General features: G+C 37.8%; 3 protein-coding genes across 3 annotated transcripts; all 3 read right to left on the reverse strand.

Moving 5' to 3' along the window:
• Positions 1–2,596: 2,596 nt before the first annotated feature.
• LOC149185913 (rhicadhesin receptor-like) lies at positions 2,597–3,342 on the reverse strand. The gene has a single exon (XM_089412520.1). It carries the CDS (start codon positions 3,313–3,315, stop codon positions 2,644–2,646), a length of 672 nt encoding a protein of 223 aa, XP_089268646.1. The 5' UTR covers positions 3,316–3,342; the 3' UTR covers positions 2,597–2,643.
• A 3,087-nt stretch (positions 3,343–6,429) lies between these two features.
• On the reverse strand, positions 6,430–6,963 carry LOC149185914 (germin-like protein subfamily 1 member 1). Its single transcript, XM_089409172.1, has one exon. It carries the CDS (start codon positions 6,961–6,963, stop codon positions 6,430–6,432), a length of 534 nt encoding a protein of 177 aa, XP_089265298.1.
• A 6,587-nt stretch (positions 6,964–13,550) lies between these two features.
• Positions 13,551–14,123, reverse strand: LOC149185915 (uncharacterized). Its single transcript, XM_089409173.1, has one exon. It carries the CDS (start codon positions 14,121–14,123, stop codon positions 13,551–13,553), a length of 573 nt encoding a protein of 190 aa, XP_089265299.1.
• Between the last annotated feature and the right edge of the window lie 8,547 nt (positions 14,124–22,670).

A 22,670-nucleotide genomic window follows, 5' to 3' on the forward strand; every position in this document is an offset into this window, starting at 1 on the left:
ACATTTAAGAAAATTTAAATAATAATAATACATTTTGGTAACCATAATATTCCAAAACATATAATTAATATACATATAAAAACTTAATAAATTTAATTAATAAGTGTATAATTATAAATAAAAATATTTTGATATTTAAATATTTGAAAGTATATACATTATATACATAACCATTATAAAATAGGATTAATTTACCATCTAAATTAAAATAATCATTCGTCTCATCCTTTTCTCCTCATAACTATTTAAATACCTCATTTAAGCTCTTCTACTATCCAAATTAATCAAAATTAATATTATTTGAAAAAGCCGACATTCATCTCATCCTTCTCTCCTCATAACTATTTAAATACCTCGTTTAAGCTCTTCTACTATCAACATTCAAAAGGCCCTGATGATGGATCTCGGTTGGAATTTGAAACGTTGAAGAAAAATGGTTTTTACTGTGGATTCTCCAGTAACTAAATCTAATAATCATTCATATTAATAACCATTATATTTCAAGTTTCATATTTAAATTTAATGAATAATCCATATAAAAACTTTATATATATATATGAAATGTTAGTCTAGCAATACCATTTCAGTAAAATTGCGATTCTTATTGTTTAAAAATGCACTTTTAAATGTATAATAGATTCATGTGTTATGATTCTTTTCTTAAATTTCTACTGTATTTTAATCATATCGACTAAAAAAAAGTAGTTAGAAAAAAGTATTTCATCTATTAATATGTCAATATTTCATATATTACTAAGACTATCTTTCTCTATATATATTATAAAATGTATAAAATAAATCAAAGAAGTAATAATATTTTATATATAAAAATGCTAAATTTATATGATATAATTAATACTATTAAGAATTATAGTAAATTTTTCTGAACTCTGAATTTAAAAAGAACCTAATCTAAAAATAAAATAGTTTTCATCTTCTCAATTTTTATATTAATATTTTATTTTTTTTATAAATTTTATACTCAAAAGCAAATTTACACGTTACGGAAGTTTCTGAACTCTGAACTTAAAAAAAACCAAATCTAAAAATAAAATAGTTTTCATCTTCTCAAATTTTATATTAATATATATTTCTTTTGATAAACTTTATACTCAAAAGCAAATTTACACGTTACGGAATTTAATCTTCCTTCTTATAAGTGAATAAACATGAAATCAAAATAAATTTATACTCATTTTTTATATAATCTAAAATTATATTCCTTAAATTATTATTTTTTTAATTATATATATATATTAGTTACGGAATTTAATCGTCCTTATTTTTTTAGTCCTTATTTTTTTAATTATATATATATTACGGAATTTAATCGTCCTTATCGGTGAATAAACTTGAAATCAAATAAATTTATACTCATTTTTTATATAATATAAAATTATATTACTTAAATTATTATTATTTCTTTTTAATTTTATATCTATATTTTCAAAACACTTTTGGCAATTCCCAATAAATCTGGTATGATTTGGCTTTTTCTTTACATTTTCCTCACCTGAGTTTCATTTCTGTTAATACAGCGTTTGCCTGGTGGGGAAGATGTTGAGAAATTTAAAAAAATTTGAAGACACAAACATCTCTTTCAAGTCTGTTTTGTTAAGCTTCTCCACTCTCTATGAATAGATCCAAAGATAGGTCAAAGAGCTCTACAGGTTCATAGTTTGGAGCAAAGTGCTCCGTTTTTGTGGGTGTCCAAGATCACACACGTGGAGTATTAGCTGGCTTGATCTTCTACATTGTAGAGCCTCCTCCAGCGAATGCCCGTTTCGGCAGTCGTCTTCCATCTGAGTGATATCTTGGGCTCCTCTCTCTTGTCGTTCTTTTTGGTTATGTTTTGTCAATTAGATCATCCAGCAGCACGTTATGGCAATTTTTTGTGATATATGTTTTTATGTGTCATGTTTTATATCATATGATCCTATACGGTGCCCTGTGGTTTTTTAAATGTTTTTCATCTTCATGTAAAATCTGTTCAAAGCTGTTTTATGAGTCTCGTCACCATTGTTATGGGAACCAAATGGCTTCTCTGTAATTTATAAGTCATGCTGTATATATTGACTCAATATAATATATTGCTTTTTTTTCTGAAAAAATTCTATTTAGTTTGAGTGCGTTTTATTGTCCATCGAGATGTATCGTGGAATTTCGCAACCAAAAAATTCATTACTCAAGTGAGACTATAGAACTGTTTTTACATTTTTGAATTTATTGGAGTTGTTTAAGTGCAATTTTTTAAATTTTATGGTACTTGAATTTTTCCAAAAATTGAAAATAAAATCTAAATTTTTCAATTTATTGGAGTTGATTTAGTTCAAATTCTTAAATTTTATGATGCTTGAAATTTTGGAAAAATTGAAAGTAAAATCTAAATTTGTGTTATTTAAACCGTTAAAAATGATATTAAAAAAATTCACAATAACGACGACAAGATGAAATAATACGTGTGGATTGTCTTGATATCTGAACCAACTGTGTTCGCATATTTCTGTATGCCCATAAACATTATAAATTTCATATTGCATAATTCAAACATCCTATCCCAAGGAAAGTACATACATTTTATGATTACACACCAACCTACAGGGCACAGTGCGATTATTATTCTTATCATTATATATCACTGCTTCAGTTGCCTCCGAGGAGCTTTCTGATCTGCTCCACCTCCTGCGAACTGATGGCGAATGACTTGGCCAGCACTTCCTGGGGAATGCCCGGGCTGGAAGCGAAAGTGGCCAACGGGATGTTAAGAATACCCGGATTTTGACTGCTGAGTGCGTTGATCGTAATTGCGGGCTTCTCTCCGATGTTCTCAGCGAAGTGCAACGTCCCCTTGGGGAACACGAACACATCGCCAGCTTCCAGAATTTCAGAGAAGAGTTTGTTGGTATCTGAATCTACGAAACCAACGGAGAGTTTCCCTTCCATTACATACAATATTTCACTGGCCCTGGGATGGATATGAGGAGGTACTACCCCTCCCACAGCCATGTCTATGCGAGCCATGAGTATTCCGAGCGTGTTGAGGCCTGGCATGTTCTGTGTATTAGCCGCAACGATGCTGGCTCCCAGTGGATTGGCTGATGTGTTCCCTGGCGTGCGCAGAGCCGATGTCATGAAGTGTTTAGGAGAAGCTTCATTGGGATTAAGGCAAGGCAACCCGTTCATAAAAACAGAAGAGTTGGCGTCCGCCACACAGAAATCCTGCAACGCGTCTGGATCTCCATTGATTCTCTCCGTTGCCGTCAGAAAAACTACGAGGAAGAGGAGGGGGAAGCAAGAGGGGATATTGAAGGCCATTGTAAGGACTCTCACAAACGATCGTTTGATAATGCTGCAATCGAAATGGAATGACATCTATTGTGTGAGTAGGGAATTTATATAGATGTATATATTTTATATTATTATTTTTTATAGAGATGTATATATTTTATATTATTATTTTTAGATACTCAAAAACAAATTTACATATTACGGAATTTAATCCTTAACATAAATTTATACTCATTCGTTATATAATATAAAATTATATTACTTAAATTATTATTATTTCTCTATATATATAACCTCTTCAAAACACTTTTCTTGTAAATTTCTATTTAGTTTGAGTGTGTTTTATTGTCTATGTGGAATTTCCCAACCAAACAATTCATTAGTGAAGTGAGACCATAGAATTGTTTTCAAATTTTTGAATTTATTGGAATTTTTTTTAGAGAGATTTTTTGAACTTTTAGGTGTTGGAATTTTGTGGAAAAATTTGAAGTGAAATTTTGATTTATGTTATTTAAACTGGTAAAAATGACATAAAAAAATTCATGGTAACAACGATAAGATGAAATAATACGTGTGGATTGAGTGAGATCTAAACCAATTGTGTTGCATATTTCTCTGCGAATTTCTGTATGCGGATAAACACATTATAAATTTTATATTGCATCATTCAAACATCCTCTCCCAAGGAAAGTACATGCATTACACACCAACCTAGACGGCACAGCGTCGTCTCGCTGCCATCAATCGTCTCATCATCATCATCTTGTCATCATCATGATCGTCGTCGTTGTCATCATCATCATCATCATCATCATCTCGTCATCCCATCCTCATCATCGTCGTCGTCGTCGTCAACATCATCATCATCATCATGTCGTCGTCGTGGTTCCCACTGCATCATCATCATCATTGTCGTCATCGTCGTCATCATCATCATCATCATGTCGTCATCCCGTCGCCATCCTCATCATCCTCCTTATAGTCGTCGTAGTCACCACCACCGCCGCCACCACCACCATCATCATCATCATCCTCCTCCTCCTCCCCGCCGCATCATCATCATCATCATCATCATCATCATCGTCGTCGTCATCGTCGTCATCGTCGTCATCATCATCATCATCATCTTGTCATCTCGTCGCCCTCCTCCTCCTCCCCCTCTGTTGCCCCCTCCTGGCTCCCGCTCCCCCTCCCCCTCGTCGCTGGCTCCCCCTCCTCCTCCTCCTCCCCCTCCCCCTTGTCGCTGGCTCTGGCTTCTCGCCGCCGCCGCCGGCTTCTCTCCGATGTTCTCAACGATCATCATCATCATCAGAAAGAAAGAAACCGAGGTCACCGGTCTGGTTCATAAGTTGGAGCTCAATAACTTGGACGAACACTTACCCGTTTTCACTCACTATGCCATCATTTCAAACATTATGACAATTTGAAACTTGATGTGATAGTGCTGGACTCCAAAGACCCGTCATGCTAAGTTATGATCAGACTCGGCTATGGCGGGCTGACTGAATGCGGTAAAGTGAACTGAAAGTGTAATGGTAGAAAGCGGGACTAGGGAATGCTGTGAACGCTTTTCTTGTCAGCAATATAAGTGACCTCTTCTCCAGGAAACATCTATCGGTTCACAGTTCAGTGGCTTTTGGACAAACTGTGGCTGAGCCACCATCCAAGCACGAATACCTTCGTTTAGGAGAATATTTTTTGTGTAGAAAGTCTCAGATTGATCTTCTACTGCACGGATCTCCTGAGAAACAAAATCATAGGCACGTAAGTTTAGAGCTAGACCAACTACTCCAATAGCACTCATCCAGATGCCCCCACCTAATAAGTAAGTTGAAAAAGGCTCATCTGGAAGTGAAAGGTCCTAGAGGGACTTGCGCTTCCTAATGCAAGGAAGGCACAGAGCAAAGGCATCATCGATGTTAAAGAATACCACCACATGCGTTGATCGTAATTGCTGGCTTCTCTCCGATGTTCTCAGCGAGCATCATCATCATCATCCGAAAGAGACCGACGATCATCATCGATGTTAAAGAATACCATTGATCGTAATTGCTGGCTTCTCTCCGCCGCTGCCACCGTCGTCGTCGTCGTTAAAGAATACCACCACATGCGTTGATCGTAATTGCAGGCATCATCATCATCGTCGTCGATGTTAAAGAATACCACCACATGCGTTGATCGTAATTGCTCGCTTCTCTCCGATGTTCTCAGCGATCATCATCATCATCATCCGAAAGAGACATCGATCATCATCGATGTTAAAGAATACCACCACATGGGTTGATCGTAATTGCTGGCTTCTCTCCGATGTTCTCAGCGATCATCAACATCATCCGAAAGAGATATCGATGTTAAAGAATACCACTGCCCCCGCCGCCACCATCGTCGTCGTCGTCGTTAAAGAATACCACCACATGCGTTGATCGTAATTGCTGGCATCATCATCGTCGTCGATGATGTTAAAGAATACCACCACATGCGTTGATCGTAATTGCTGGCTTCTCTCCGATGTTCTCAGCGATCATCATCATCATCATCCGAAAGAGACATCGATCATCATCGATGTTAAAGAATACCACCGCATGCGTTGATCGTAATTGCTGGCTTCTCTCCGATGTTCTCAGCGATCATCATCATCATCATCGGAAAGAGACATCGATGATAAAGAATACCATCATCATCGAATACCCGGATTGACCGTTGAGTGCGTTGATCGTAATTGCGGGCTTCTCGCCGATGTTCTCAGCGATCATCATCATCATCATCGGAAAGAGACATCGATGTTAAAGAATACCATCATCATCGAATACCCGGATTGACCGTTGAGTGCGTTGATCGTAATTGCGGGCTTCTCTCCAATGTTCTCAGCGATCATCATCATCATCCGAAAGAGACCGACGATCATCATCGATGCTAAAGAATACCCGGATTGACCGTTGAGTGTAATTGCGGGCTTCTCTCCGATGTTCTCAGCGAAGTGCGGATCATCATCATCATCCGAAAGAGACCGACGGGATGTTAAGAATACCCGGAATGACAGTTGAGTGCGTTGATCGTAATTGCGGGCTTCTCTCCGATGTTCTCAGCGAGGTGCAGCGTCCCTTGGGGAACACGAACACATCGCCAGCTTCCAGAATTTCATCATGGACTGGAAGCGAAAGAGGCTGACGGGATGTTAAGAATACCCGGATTTTGACTGTTGAGTGCGTTGATCATAATTGCTGGCTTCTCTCCGATGTTCTCAGAGAAGTGCAGCGTCCCCTTGGGGAACATGAACACATCGCCAGCTTCCAGAATTTCAGAGAAGAGTTTGTTGGTATCTGAATCTACGAAACCGACGGAGAGTTTACCTTCCATTCCGTACAATATTTCACTGGCTATGGGATGCATATGAGGAGGTACTACTCCTCCCACAGCCATGTCTATGCGAGCCATTAGTATTCCTAGCGTGTTGAGGCCCGGCATGTTGTGTGTATTAGTAACAACGATGCTGATTCCCAATGGATTAGCTGATGTGTTCCCTGGCGTGCGCAGAGCTGATGTCATGAAGTGTTGAGGATAAGCTTCATTGGGATTAAGGCAAGGCAAGCCGTTCATAAAAACAGAAGACTTGGCGTCGGCCACACAGAAATCCTGCAACGCATCCGGATCTCCATTGATTCTCTCCGTTGCCATCAGAAAAACTACGAGGAAGAGGAGGGGGAAGCAAGAGGGGATATTGAGGGCCGTTGTAACGATCAGTCTCAATTACCCACGTAAATTATTCATCTTAGCCGTGGAAATATCCAAAATGTAAATTATTGAAAGTCTCATAAGGCGGACTCTGATTTTAAAAGGCAGTAAAAGTCCACGTGAACCAAAAAGTTACAATATTTCGCTATTTTCAATTGCATGACCCTCACATGCTAGTTTTGATTAATTGTCGACGAAATTCATGCTTAACTTCACATGAAAGGAGCACTCTTTTCGGGGCACAAAAAATCACAAGTTATCCTATTACTATAGGAAAACCAGTTAAATAAGTTCATATGTTCACGTAGCATAATCATGACAAGTGGAACACAAGCCTGAAGTTCATACGTTCACGTAGCATCTCTTACATTTTCCAAATCATGACAAGTAGAACACAAGCTTTCACTTAAATAAGTTCATATGTTCACGTAGCATCTCTTAAATGTTCCAAATCATGACAAGTAGAACACAAGCCTTCAGTTAAATAAGTTCATATGTTCACGAGGCATCTCTTACATGTTCCAAATCATGACAAGTAGAACACAAGCCTTCAGTTATTGAGGATTCATCATTACATATACATCAAAATGAAACAATATTGTCATCAAAATTATATTTCGTTCATAATATTTATTTACTCTAGTACATAAATTTAAGAAAAAGTTTGGATAGTTGTTTAGCAATGTCATTTAGTTAAAAGACTGCGGCATAAGAGCTAGGAATGGCGTAGGAAAAATCATACTATGGAAAAACACACTTGTTAAAATATGGGAGTTTAAATTTATAATTTGAAATTAGCAGCTTATAGGTGAACAAGATACACTTGGAGATTGCTCAAAACAGAGAATGCTTATACACTTGGAAATTGCTCAAAACAGAGAATGCTTTATCTCATTAATCATAAAATCATAAATATATAAGTTACATCAATTTAGGGAGATTAGAACTGACTCCTAGAAAATAGGAACTAATCCTAATCTAGGGACACTCGTACAACAAATAAACAAACTCTCTCCAATAATACAATATTCTCCATTAATTTCAACACTCCCCCTTAATGGAGAAAGGGTTCACCTGTACTCCTAACATCTCCCTAAACATTTCAAATTTAATCCTCCCAAAGGGCTTGGTAAAAATATCTGCTACATTATCACAAGTATTACAATATTCAATAACATAAATATATAAGTTACATCAATTTAGGGAGATTAGAACTGACTCCTAGAAAATAGGAGCTAATCCTAATCTAGGGACACTGGTACAACAAATAAACAAACTCTCTCCAATAATACACCATTAATTCCAACACTCCCCCTTAATGGAGAAAGGGTTCACCTGTACTCCTAACATCTCCCTAAACATTTCAAATTTAATCCTCCCAAGGGGCTTGGTAAAAATATCTGCTACATTATCACAAGTATTACAATATTCAATAAAAATTTCTTTAGACTGAATCTTCTCTCTAACAAAGTGAAACTGAGTATCAATATGCTTTGTGTTTTTGTGAAACACAGGATTGTTCGCCAGCTTGATGGAGCTTTGGTTGTCACATCTGATTATTGTTGCATGTTTTTGTTCTTCTCCAGCATCATGGAGAAGTCTCCTCAACCAAATAGCCTCACATGTGGCTGCGCACATTGCTTGATACTCCGCTTTTGTAGAAGATAAGGAAACAATATTTTGTTTCTTGATGCTCCAAACAATTACCCCATACCCAATGTTAAAAGCATAACTTGCTATGGATCTTTTGTCATCTAGGCTTTCTGCCCAGTCTAAATTTGAAAAACATATCAAATTAACATCAGAAAGATCAGTGTACTTAATACCAAAATCAATGGTTCCTTGAAGGTATCTCAAGACACCTTTTGCTACCACCCAATGATTCTCAAGCCCCTTTGACACGAATTGACTTAAAATACTAACTGAAATTGCTAATTCAGGTCTAGTTGTAGTCAAATAAATCAAATTCCCAACTAGTTGCCTATACAATGTAACATCCACCTCTTTGGAATCATCCCTCATCCAAAGTTTAAGATTTTGTTGTAAAGGCACTCAAGCAACTTTGCACTGCTCCATTCTGAACTTTTTCAATAACCCTCTGACATACTTCCCTTGAGTGAGAAAAGTCTGCCCAAAGTCCCTCCAAACTTCTAGACCCAAGCAATAGTGTAATTCTCTGAGGTCTTTCATTTCAAAAACTTTGTGACATATGCACTTTGATTTATTTAATCAACACATCAACATTTCATGTGATAATTAGATCATCTACATATAAAGAAATCAAAAAAATTGCCCATTTTTATAAAACACAGTATACAGATTTGTTTCGTTTTTGCTCCTTTTATAACTATTTTGCAGGAAAAATGAATCAATTTTTTCATACCACGGCCTGGGTGCTTGTCTTAAACCATATAATGCCTTCTTTAATTTGGATACTAAATACTCTTGCCCTTATTTTGATAAACCCTTTAGGTTGTTTTAAATAAACCTCTTCTTTCAATTCTCCATTTAAAAATGTAGACTTCATATCTAGTTGGTGTAGACTCCAATGATGTTTTGTAGCTAAAGCTATCAATGTTCTAATAGTGTTTAACATAGCTACCAGAGAAAAGGTTTCCTCATAATCAATTCCTTCTCTTTATGAGTAACCTTTAGCTACTAACCTAGCTTTGTATTTGTCTACACTACCATCTGATTTAAATTTAGGTTTATATAACCACTAGCAACATAAGTTCTTTCCATTCCAGCAATTCAACTAAATCCCAAGTTTTGTTCTTAAGTATTGACTCATATTCCTCTTCCATGGCTTCCCTCCAATCTTCGTATTGACTTGCTTCTTTATAATTTAAGGGCTCAATAACATTTAAAGTACTAGTTATAAGAGCATGGTCTCTATACCTTGCTGGTAATTGAGTTTGCCTACCTGACCTCCTCAGTGGTGGACTTGCCTCAAATCTGTCTTGCTCACTCCTTAGTGGACTTGGCTTGCTGATTGTACATGCATCACTAGTCTCTTCCTTTTGTTTTTGTTGTTCATGTTCCTACACATGGTTTTCTTTAATTTCCTCATTGTTGTCCTCACTCAGCAATGGAATGTGCCACTCTTCAGAGCCTTTGTCTATGTTTTCTTCATTAACCTGCTCATAAAATATAACATCTCTCGTGGCAAACACTTTGTGAGTATATGGATTAAACAGTTTGTATGCTTTAAACTCAATACAATACCCTACAAATATGCATTTGATTGCCTTCACATCTAGTTTCTTCCTATCCTCTTTAGGAACATGAAAAAAAGCTTTTGAACCAAAAACTCTTAAATGAGTAACTGCAGGCTTAAAACCATATAAAGCCTCGAATGGAGTCTTAAGGTCAAGGCTCTTTGTTGGACTCCTATTCTTTAAATAGACTCCAATGTTAATGGCTTTTGCCCAAAAACCATTAGATCGGTTCTTACCTTTCAACATGTTGTGTGCAAAGTCCTTTAGAGTTATGTTCTTCCTCTCTCCAACATTGTTCTGTTGTGGAGTGTGGGTTCCTCTCTCCAACATTGTCATCTAGGCTTCCTATCCAGTCTGAATCTAAAAAACCTATCAAATTAACATCAAAAAGATTAGTGTACTTAATACCAAAATCATTGGTTTCTTGAAGGTATCTCAAGACACCTTTCGCTACCACCTAGTGATTCTCAAGAGGTTTTGACATGGATTGACTTAAAATACTGACTGAAAATGCTAATTTAGGTCTAGTTGTAGTCAAATAAATGAGACTCCCAACTAGTTGCCTATACAATGTAGCATCCACCTCTTTGGAATCATCCTCCATCCGAACTTTATGATTCTGTTGTAAAGGCACTCATGAAACTTTGCACTGCTCCATTCTGAACTTTTTCAATAACCCTCTAACATACTTACCTTGAGTAAGAAAAGTCTACCCAGAGTCCCTCCAAACTTCCTGACCCAAACAATAGTGTAATTCTCTAAGGTCTTTCATTTCAAAATGTTATGACATCTCCACTTTGATTTATTTAATCAACACATCAATATTTCCTATGATAATTAGATCATCTACATATAAAGAAATCGCCCATTTTCATAAAACACAGTATATAGATTTGTGTCGTTTTTTCTCCTTTTATAACTATGTTGCAGGAAAAATGAATCAATTTTTTCATACCATGACCTAGGTGTCTGTTTTAAACCATATAATGCCTTCTTTAATTTGGATACTAAATGCTCCTGCCCTTAGTTGATAAATCCTTCAGGTTGTTTTAAATAAACCTCTTCTTTCAATTCTCCATTTAAAAATGTAGACTTCGCATCTAGTTGGTGTAGACTCTAATGATGTTTTGTAGCTAAAGCTATCAACATTCTAATAGTGTTTAACTTAACTATTGGAGAAAAGGTTTCCTTGTAATCAATTCCTTCTCTTTATGAGTAACCTTTAGCTACCAACCTAGTTTTGTATTTGTCTACACTACCGTCTGATTTAAATTTAGGTTTATATAACCACTTACAACCTATAGGTTCTTTCCCTTCCAGCAATTCAACTAAATCCCAGGTTTTGTTCTTAAGTATTGACTCATATTCCTCTTCCATGTCTTCCTTCCATTCATCATATTGACTTGCTTCTTTATAATTTAAGGGCTTAATAACATTTAAAGTACTATTTATAAGCACATAGTCTCTATACCTTACTGGTAATTGAGTTTGCCTACCTGACCTCCTCAGTGGCAGTCTTGCCTCAAATCTGTCTTTCTCACTCCTTAGCAGACTTGGCTTGCTGATTGTGCATGCATACTAGTCTCTTCCTTTTGCTTTTGTTGTTGATGTTGCTGCACTTGGTTGTCTTTAATTTCCTCATTTTTTTCCTCACTCAGTAATGGAATGTGCCACTCCTCATAACCTTTGTATATGTTTTCTTCATTAACTTGCTCATGAAATATAAGATCTCTCCTAGCAAACACTTTGTGAGTAGACGGATTAAACAGTTGGTATGATTTAAACTTAGTAAAATACCCTACAAATATGCATTTGATGGCCTTCACATCTAGTTTCTTCCTATCCTCTTTAGGAACATGAAAAAAAGCTTTTGAACCAAAAAATCTTAAATGAATAACTGCAAGCTTAAAACCATATAAAGCCTTGAATGGAGTCTTAAGGTCAAGGCTCTTCGTTGGACTCCTATTCTTTAAATAGACTATAGTATTAATGGCTTCTGCCCAAAAACCATTAGATATGTTCTTACCTTTCAACATGTTGTGTGCACACTCCACCAGACTTATTTTCTTCCTCTCTACAACATTGTTCTGCTATGGAGTGTGGGTTATTATAAACTGCTGAATTATTCCATGGTCCCTACAATATTGATGAAGTTACCCATCTTGTATTCTCCCCCTTGATCTGAGCGGAGAATTTTCATGGCCTTCCCTGTCTATTTTTTAATCATACTTCTAAACTCTTTAAGATATTCAAATGTATGACTTTTCTTTCTATACCCATGTATATCTTGTGCAATCATGAACAAATAATAAAAAATAATATGCTCCTCCTGATGATCTTGTCTACATTGGTCCACATATATCAGTGTGCACAAGTTCTAGGATATCTCTCTTTCTTCTATTTAAAATTGAGAGAAAATCATCTCTATGCATCTTTTCAAGTGCGCATCCATCAAAATCAACATGTGAATTTTTTAAAGCAGGGAATCCATTCACCATACCTTGTTTATGTAGTAGCAATAAATCAGGAAGATTGATGTGTCTACATCTTTGGTGCCAAAGATTCTATGTTGTCATTGTCGTTGAAGTCAAATCCTGGTGTGGTACACTTGTGACATTCAAATTGTACAGGCCTCCAACTCGAATTCTGGATGCAATAAGTTTATGTTTATCTAGAAAATCCTTAATGACACAATAGGTTTTTAAAAACTCTACCTTCATGTTCTCATCCGCAATCATTGAAACAAAGATTAAATTATTTTTAATTCCTGGTACATACATAACATTCTAGATTTGTCTAATATTTCCATCAGGAAAAATAACAAGAATATCTCCATGTCCTTTGATCTAGTAGGCTTTGTCATCACCAAGGTAATTATTAGCACCACTTCCTGTTTCTTTAAAACTTTCAAACCAGTGCCTGTTACCTATCATGTGAGTGGATGCTCCCGAATCCACAAACCAAGTTTTGGCCTCATCAATTTCAGTAGACAAAGCAGAATTAGTCACAATCAAATTTGAGTTCATGATTTTGGTCTTCATCAGCAAAGTGCCTTGTGTGTTTCTTCTATCTATGTTTGGCTTCATGAACCCTCTTTTTATAACAATGTTTAGCTATGTGACCAAATTTACCACAATAAATACACTTGATTCCTGAATCTATTCTGGTCAAAGTCATACCTTGAGGTAGCTTTTACTGGGGTGTACTACTGCCTTTATGTCCTGTGTTGGGTTTCCCTCTGAAAGGTTTTTTCTTTGCCATCAATGCGACATCTGAATTATGTTGTTTCAGATTCATCTGCCTCTCTTCCTCTTACATCACGATCCCTGTCAATTCTTCGAAATTGGGGGCTTTATCCCTAGTGTTCAATCCTGTAATAAACATCTGATAATCATTAGTCATACCATATATTGTAATCATGACAAGATCAGTGTTCGCCATTTTCTCCCATATATCGCCCAACTTATCTTTAAGCTCTTTGGTCCGAGAGATGAATGTAGCAATTGATTCATTCTCCTCCATTCTGATGGAGAGAGTCTTGCTCTTCAGGAACAATAAGCGATTTGTATTCTTTATATCGTACAAATCCTTAAGAGTTACCCATATATCATTTACGGGTTTGCACTCTTTGATGTGAGGGTTAATAGAATCTTTCAGTGATAATTTCAACAACACTTTCACTTTGTTCTCCCTCTTCTCCCAATCTTGAATCACTACCATTGTTCCACCTCCTATTGTAAATGGCTTCATTTCATCCCCATTTGCAATTCTCCATGCACTTTGCCTCTCAAGCAGTGTTTGTAATTTAAATTTCCAACTTGAATAATTCGACTTGTCGAGCTTATTGCTCTCATTCAGATATTGTTTTTCCATATGATTATTCATTGTGACCAGATCGATTTATGGATATACTCCTATATCCCTAATCTCCAATAGTTGATCTGGCCAACAGTAAAAAAATTTACATAGGCGATCTAAAAGAAATAGGAAAATTGTACCAACGGGGGCAATCTCTAAGGTGATCTCCAAGAATCAGATCCAATCTGATCCTCAACAGGATCTCAACAATGATATGCATGATCTCGGCATCCCACATGATCCCTAATCCACACAATAGATGGCCTTCAAAAACATGCTAAACAAGACCACCAACTCAAGCACTTCTGGTCTTGGGCCACCTCCAGCAAGAAAAAACATTAGCGCCCTTCCACCACGTTGTCGGTAACGCTGATGAGAAATTTTGTAATTTTTCTAGATCAGTGCGGGTTTGACCCCAAAAATAATGATGATTAGAACCCTTTTACAGTGCAGAGAAAAATCTTATCAACATGGTTTGACCCCCAAAACTTGCGCTGATGAAGGTTCCTCATAATTTCAGTGCTTTGTCACACGTACAATTGAACCAGCCACCAAGGCTCCATTGCTTCCACTAAGGCTCCACTTCTGCCACTAAGGCTCTTGAACATGCCACTAAGGAACTCCAACCACTAAGGCACACCAGCTTTGATACCATGTTAAAATATGGAGCTTAAACTTATAATTTGAAGCTTGCAACTCATAGGTGAGCAAGCTGAACCTGGAGACTGCCCAAAGTAGAGAAGGCTCTATCTCATTAATCATAAAAACAGAAATATATAAGTTACATCAATTTATGGAGATTAGAATTGACTCCTAGATAATCCTAATCTAGGGACACTCAACAAATAAACAAACTATCTCCAATAATACAATATTTTCCATTAATTTCAACAATGTCGTGGTGTGGAATGTTGGCAGAGACCCTTTTTCCAAGGGTGTCTACACATGAGTTATTTTCCTTGTAAATATGTTCAAAATATATATTACGAAATGAAGCCTTTAATACTCTAATTTTGTGCATCCATTTGGACAAACAAAGGGTGTCAGGGAGGACTTGTCATTGATCCAATCAATGATGATCTAAGAATTTCTAAAAAAATAAATGGGATCAATATTAAGTCTCATTGCACATTATAAAAGCCCCCACAGTGCAACCACCTCTGCCCTTGTGTTCGTCCCAATGCCACAACTCCAAAACAAAATGGTACTGGAGTACCCCTGAGACATTGCCGAGGGAACCACATCTGTGTTTCCCGCATTGGCATCCTCATCAAAATAATCGGTCAGAAATATATCATTTGTAACACCAACTAGGGATCTATGTGGTTTTTCCTTATGTTTCTTTTACCCATATTCTCTAAATAGTGCACAAACCTTATTCCTAATACAAGTAATGTCAAAAGGATACTCCTAAAAATCAAAGCATTTTTATCCTTCCATATCCCCCAAAGAATTAAAAAAGGAAGATTATCTTGTTCTCTTCATTGAAACATCCACCATTTGCAACACTCCTTCGTAGAAATGAAAAACCATCGTGCTTTTACATTTCGACACTATAAATAACAGATCCATCAGGAAACAGTGATAGGACATTGAAATAATAGATGTAGCACATTTTCAAAAGCACCCTTACAGAGATAACATCTCCCATGACCATTAAAACCTCTCTTACACAAGTTTTTCAAGGTGAGGATCTTGTTTTTCCAAACAAGCCATCCAAAAAATTTAATCTTTGAAGGCATATTCCAAGACCAAACACACCTGAACCAAGATAGTTCCTTTCAGAGAGAGAGTGATATGACTATATACCTCTAAGACCACTAATTGTCCCCATTGAAGGACACCATTCCAACTAAGATTATCATCACCATCACTATGACAAATTTCCTCCATTTCTAAATCTTTTTCCAAACAAGCCATCTAAAAATGTTAATCTTTTAAGGCATATTCCAAGACCCAACACAGTTGAACCAACATTTCTCCTTTTAAAGAGAGAGTGATATGATTGTACCTCTAAGACTACTAATTATCCCTTTCAAAGGACACCCTTCCAACTAAGATTATCATCACCATCACTATGAGAAATCCCCTCCATTTGTAAATCCAGTATATATTGCTCCCAACATATGCACTATATAGATGCAACCCTCCGACATTTTTTAAAATAATATATAGTTTCATCAAATCATAGTCTTCTCATAGGGCTTCCTTATAATGTGTACTTAATAGCTAGTAATTTAGTTAATTTGTTTCATTGTTATTGGACTCAACGAAATATTTTAACATTGTAAAACAAATCTAGGACATCTCAACGAAGGTTAATATGCATAGGTTAGTGTGGATGACCTTTAAATTATTTTGACGGTTATCATTATATAAATTTCTAGATTTTATATTCTTCTAAATTAAATTTTTTTAACTTAATTGTGAAAATTAATATATACATTCTTCTCTCTAGAATATGATCTTTTAGAATCTTGCAATGGGTGATGTTGATAGACCAATTCCATGTAATTGAGTAGGAGCATGACTAATACATTGTGTTGCACCTAAGAAGATGACAAATGCATACTCAATTGAGAAATGAAATCACTATCCTACTTGTGTTGTAACGATTCTAATCAATGATCATTTGAGAGCACTATAATTGAAATTGAATGACATCGACTACGTGACTAGTGAATTTATAGAGATGGATACGTGCACATGAAATGAAATTTTAGTCATCATCCAAATATTCAAATTTTCAGACTCAATTCCCCACATAGCTGGAAATACTCAAACTTTCAGTCACAACTCGCCACCAAAAAATTAAAACTCGTCTAACTTGGCCGGCTCTCCTTATATTGGAGTGGAGGACATGGTTTGTTTGAGAGCCAAAAAGGCCTGTTGAGCTACGTCAGTCCAAAGAAATGATTTTTTCTTGAGAAAATTAGTGAGTGGTCTGGAAATGCGTCCATAATTAAGGACAAATTTGTGATAATAGCCCGTGAGACCCAAGAATCCCCTCAAACTCTTCAAGGTTTTTGGTTGGGGCCAGTCTTACATTTCTTGAATCTTTTTTGGATCAACGCTCACTCCTTCACGACCCATAATATCTCCCATATACTCTACTTATTCGATGTCAAAGGAACACTTGGATAATTTGAAAAATATTTTATGATCTTCGAGAAATTGCAAGACCTGGTAAACATGGTGAAGGTGAGTGTCCCATGTTATGCTATAGATTGAAATGTCATAAAGAAGACCAAGATTTTTTTTTTTTTGAGATATAGTTTCACAAGGTGGTTCATGAGGCTCTAAAAAGTGTATGGAGCATTACAAATACCAAATGGCATGACCAGGAATTCATAATGGCCTTCATGAGTTTGAAAGGTTATCTTTTGAATGTCGAATTCCTTCATCCGTATTAGGTGATAGCCTAAGTAGAGGTCCACCATTTAAAAAAAATTTGCACCATGCAGTTCATGAAGAAGATCATCAACTACTAGGATAGGAAATTTGGCCTTGATAGTGAGCTTGTTAAGGGTCCTAAAGTCTAGACACATGTGCCATTCACCATCTTCCTTTAGAATCATGACCACTGGAGATGATTAAGGGTTGGTTTTTGGATGAATAACACCTACTTCGAGGGGTTCCTTGATGATTTTTTTAATTTAATTATTTTTGGAAAAATGATATCGATAGGGGCAAACATTTTTTATTTTTTTTGAGATATAGTTTCACAAGGTGGTTATGAGGCTCCAAAAAGTGGATGGAGCATTACAAATACCAAATGGAATGACCAAGAATTCATAATGACCTTCATGAGTTCAAAAGGTTGTCTTTGGAATGTCAAATTCCTTCATCTGTATTGGGTGATAGCCTAAGCAAAGGTCCACCATTTAAAAAAAAATTGCACCATGCAGTTCTTCAAGAGGATCATCAACTACTAGGATAGGAAATTGTCCCTTGATAGTGAGCTTGTTAAGGGTCCTAAAGTCTAGACACATGCGCCATTCACCGTCTTTCTTTAGAACCATGACCACCAAAGATGATTAAGGGTTGGTTTTGGGATGAATAACACCTTCTTCGAGGGGTTCCTTGATGATTTTTTTATTTTAATTCTTTTTGGAAAAAGGATATCGATAGGGGAAAACATTTGGTTATCGTGTACTCGGTAGAAAAGAGATGTTATGATCATGTTAACCTCTAGAGGATGGGATCTCCTTAGTTTTTTCGAAGACTAGCTGGTGGTGATCTAATACTTGTTGCGTCTTGGGATGAATGGGAGGAGGAGTGGATTCAATGGCATGAATGGCATTAAATTATGCGACTATCCCATTATGGAAATTTTTTAAAAGATTCTTTATTCAATGCGAGATGATGATAGTAGGAGAACCTGCGTGGAGTCCCTTCAATGTATGAGTGTGGCCACTCTTCCTAAAGCTCATATTTAACTCCTCGATGTCCATTGTGATAGGTCCTAGTATGGGGAGCCAATCAACACCAAGGAAAATGTCACAACCGCCCATTTCAATGGCAAACATATTAGTTTTGAGATGATAATCCCCCATTTTAATCTTTCATGGTTCCCCCATCAATGATAAGAACTTGGAAATTAGATACCGCCCTGAGAAAACAGTGGAATGCTTCTGCGACTTTCTTATGGACAAAAGTATGTGTGTTTCCACTATTAATCAACAACACTATTGGTCGATGTTTAATAAAAACTTGGATTTTGAGAGTCTGCAAAGAAGAATTTCCGACCAAGGCATGGAGTGAGATAATCAGCTCATCTGGCATAGTTGGAGTATCAGTGTTTGGGGCTATTATGGGTTCACCTTCTTCCTCCTTAGTCACTTCAATATCTGGAGCTTCATCGACGAAGTTGTTAGCACCTAAATCTGCCTTAGGCTGAAGAAGGAAAAAATTAGGGTAACCACAAACCACGCTCAGTCTGGTAGCTAGCCCTAACAGAGCAAGAGAGGGCTCTCTCTGAGTCATGCTCAACGAATGGATAGGCAAAATGGTCTGAGATGACTTACAATGCGATATTTACCTTAGGCTAGTAAGTGAAAAGGGATTGTGGAAAAGATTTTATGAAGTGACCGAGCTTCTGGGATGTATATGGGATTGGCGCTCAACAAAGAATAGAGAATCGAATATGAAGGCATAGATTATTCTGTGAGGCAAGGTAGGCGACAAGTGCAGCAATTTCGACTTGAGGTAGCGTGGAATGGAAAGATTGCTGAAGAGAGTGAAAAGGGCATGGTCGCATGAATCCTTTTCAACAGAAGAATAACACTGCACATGAAATTTTCCCACAGGCAGAGCAATATAAATTGAGTTCTACCTAATCTCACTTAGAAAATTTCACGGAATTGAAGCATGAAATGAAATATGAAACATAACAAGATACATATGGAACATAATAACACATTTGATACACTCATGACCACAAGAATCTCATGAAACAGAGCCGCTACCTTCCATTAATTCTCTGTCAAAAATACACAGTGCAGAAACAGAGTTTCATTCCCACAGTCTCCCAGAAGTTACAAGCTAGCCAACCCTTTGCAAATAACTTGCATACAATATATAGAAAGTGTAGAGAAGAGATGGAACGCCCAAGGGATAGGAAATTACTCAAATAATTTCGAAAAGGAGATGGAGAGCCAACCATCAGCTACAGGTGTTGCGCTCTGAAGCATGACATTTGGCTGTGGTGACCCTTTGCATTCTTTTGCCACATGGATAGATGCCCACTTAGAGAGAAAACTCTTTAAAAGATGCCTTTGGTGCCAAAAAAACCAAAGTGTAGATGACCGGGCCCACTTGGAGAAGTCGCGACCCGAAATTTCGCAAAACAGGAGCAAATTGGCCATTTTTTCCCTTGTTGCCCAAGTGGGCTTGTTGGAAAGCCTGTCCTATCTACTTTCCAATCCAACTAGAATTTTTGAATTTGAAGCTCATTTTTCACTCCAAAACTTCATTCTCCCAAGACTGCTTTCTGTGTGTCAAAAAAGTGGCAGAGAGGCCATTTTTGGGTGTTTTTTGACCTTTAGGAGACCCAAAACTTGTCAAAATGTCGAGCCTGGACACCAGTAGTAGTATTTTTCGATGCTGAATCCAAATATGCAAGCCCTTCCTCAATCAGAGTTCTATATTTTTAGCATCGCGCCAGTGGCACGGCGCACAAGGAGGAATTTCCTGTTTTGTGCCCAAAAAATTTGCCTGTGACCAAAATTTGCCCAAATTTTTTGAAATTTGGGCTGGAGGTCCCCTATGAAGTGCTTTGTTGTGCCAAGGAAGCCTTGGCCAAGATTCGAAGCCAATCTTTCTCCTTTGCCTCCTTTGCCTCCTTTGCCTCTTTTGTCGCTTTACTCAATTTTGCCTTTAGGCTCCTGATTCTTGCTTTGGAACTCATGTTTCGGGCCTAGTAGTGATGAGTCATGCACCTTAGCATTTATTTCTCCCTGTTTGCTTTGTCCAACAGCCTCTCCAAATGCAAGTTGAACCTCTCAAGGTTGGACTCCCGGTCTTCATTGATTTCTTGCTCCAAAGATGTGAGCGGAACCCTTCTTCGTTGAGCAGCTTGGCGCTGCTCACAGATGATCTACAGCTCCATGATCGTCTGTTGGTACTCAAGCTGTTTGTTTCTCCGCTCCAAGTAGTTCATGTTCCACTTGGCCCTTTCTAAATCAATGGTCAAGTATTCAATCTCTGATTGCTACTCCCTGATGATCTCTATAAGTTCCTCATTTGTAGGTTCTGCATCTGTCTCATCATCCTGTAGGAGAAAAAACTCGGTCTCTTGCTCACCTGATGGCCCTTCCTCCTGCACTGGCTCCTTGCGCTTACCCTGCTCCTATGGTTCTGATGTCGAAAGCGAGGCCCCTTCCACCCTGGGTGGAGATAACACTCGCTTTGCTGCTGCAAACAACGTTCTACTGCCCTTCTGGTATGTGAGGTATACTGGCATGGTGGCAGTCTCATGGTGCTCGAACTGATGTGAAGGACTTCCCATCTCAGGCTCAAACAGATGTGAAGGACCTCCCAGCTCATGCTCAAACTGATGTGAAGGACCTCCCACCTCATGTTCTGCCTCTGATATCACCGGTGGGACGCTGAAGAAATCACGGGAGATGAAGTCCTCCCAAGTAATACCCTGCAATCCCAACTGATGGTCTACCAAGATCTAGATGAGAGCAAAATGATAGACACTGTTTAGCTGTTGTCGTGGCGTCTTGTGCTGCATGAAGTTTTTCATCTTCTCAATGTTGTTGCAGATGAAAAATGGGAGGCTCATCATCCTCACCCTGGTGAAGTGCATGAGCAAGCGGATGTGATAGGCATAAAGGCGAGAAAACCTCCCCTCGCAACTGAAATACTTCATGATCAATCTCATGAGTGGGGCATACTCATCCCTCAAGAATCTGAATAGAAAAACTCTGGTGAGCTAGCTCAAGCAGCTGTCCTTGATGTAAGGCTCATAGTGATGCCTCTCCACCTTCTTCTTCTTATGCCACTGCTCCCCAATGTTTGGTATCCCTGTTGCTACTGATATAGCCTCCGGTGTCAATGTGAAAGTGGCCCCAGCCAGGACATATTGGCCTCCCTGTAGATGAAGTGCAAAAAGGCGGGCCAACTCATTATGGACTTTGACATTTGCCACCCTTTGACAAAATTCATAGCATGCCAAGTGCTGAAAACAAGACATGGCAAGTGGGCATGCCTGCAACTCAATGAGGGTGCTTGGCTCATCTCTAAGATGTTTGCCACTCCGATGATGTCTCCTATGGGCCCTCTCTCCTTAATATGTGTCACTGTGGGTCCCCTCCTCATACTCTGATGCCATTACTGCTGCTTGTACCCCGAGTTTTATGCCGCCCTCTGAATCCAATGAAACTGGTAGATGCTCTAAAAATATGTCACCAAGGGGACAATAAAACAGGGGAGTGTTAGGAGGGGAATGATGAAAAGGGGAATAGGGGTTTAAAGGAGAAATTTATCATGGATTTGGGAGTGTTTTGGGTATGGTTTTGATGGGGTAGGGTTTGGGATATTTTGAGCTATGGGAATAAAGGGGACGAATGGATATGATTGCAATGTAGCTAGGGTAACTATTAGGGGAAGCTGCTCCAGGGGAATTAGTTGATAGAGGTAGGGTAGGAGCATATTTAGCAATCATGTTACTGTAGCAAAACCCTAGCTCTTTGCCCTTCTTTGTGTCATTTTTGTGTTTGCTTAATAAAAATTTTCTTTTTATTTCATGGTCACCAACATCATATTTTTCTTTGAGTTAAGGATCAATGGTGGAAGGTATGTAGGGCCACCTTTGCAATTTTGAGAGCCATTTATAAAAATTTGGGTGATTCGGTGCTTTTTTAGCCTCACATGGCTATGCGCCACGTGCTTTTCCCAGTGCGTCGCGCACTTTTCCCAGTGCGCCGCACGCTTTTCCCAGTGCGCCACGCCAGTGTAATATTAAGACTGTGGTCGGGCTCCCAGTGCGTCGCGCGCCCTGAATGCGCCGTGCCACCTTGTGTGTGCGCCGCGCACTGTCAAACGACACAAATTTGCTTGGAACTC

The sequence above is a fragment of the Pinus tabuliformis genome, chromosome 3_1 (genome assembly GCF_031772625.1).
Source record: "Pinus tabuliformis cultivar Carrire ecotype Pingquan chromosome 3_1, CPIR1, whole genome shotgun sequence".
Lineage (NCBI taxonomy): Eukaryota > Viridiplantae > Streptophyta > Pinopsida > Pinales > Pinaceae > Pinus > Pinus tabuliformis.

Excerpts from the sequence above, each read along its gene's own strand:
- LOC149185913 (XM_089412520.1), bottom strand. The coding sequence starts at position 3,315 with ATGGCCTTCAATATCCCCTCTTGCTTCCCCCTCCTCTTCCTCGTAGTT.
- LOC149185914 (XM_089409172.1), bottom strand. The coding sequence starts at position 6,963 with ATGGCAACGGAGAGAATCAATGGAGATCCGGATGCGTTGCAGGATTTC.
- LOC149185915 (XM_089409173.1), bottom strand. The coding sequence starts at position 14,123 with ATGAATAATCATATGGAAAAACAATATCTGAATGAGAGCAATAAGCTC.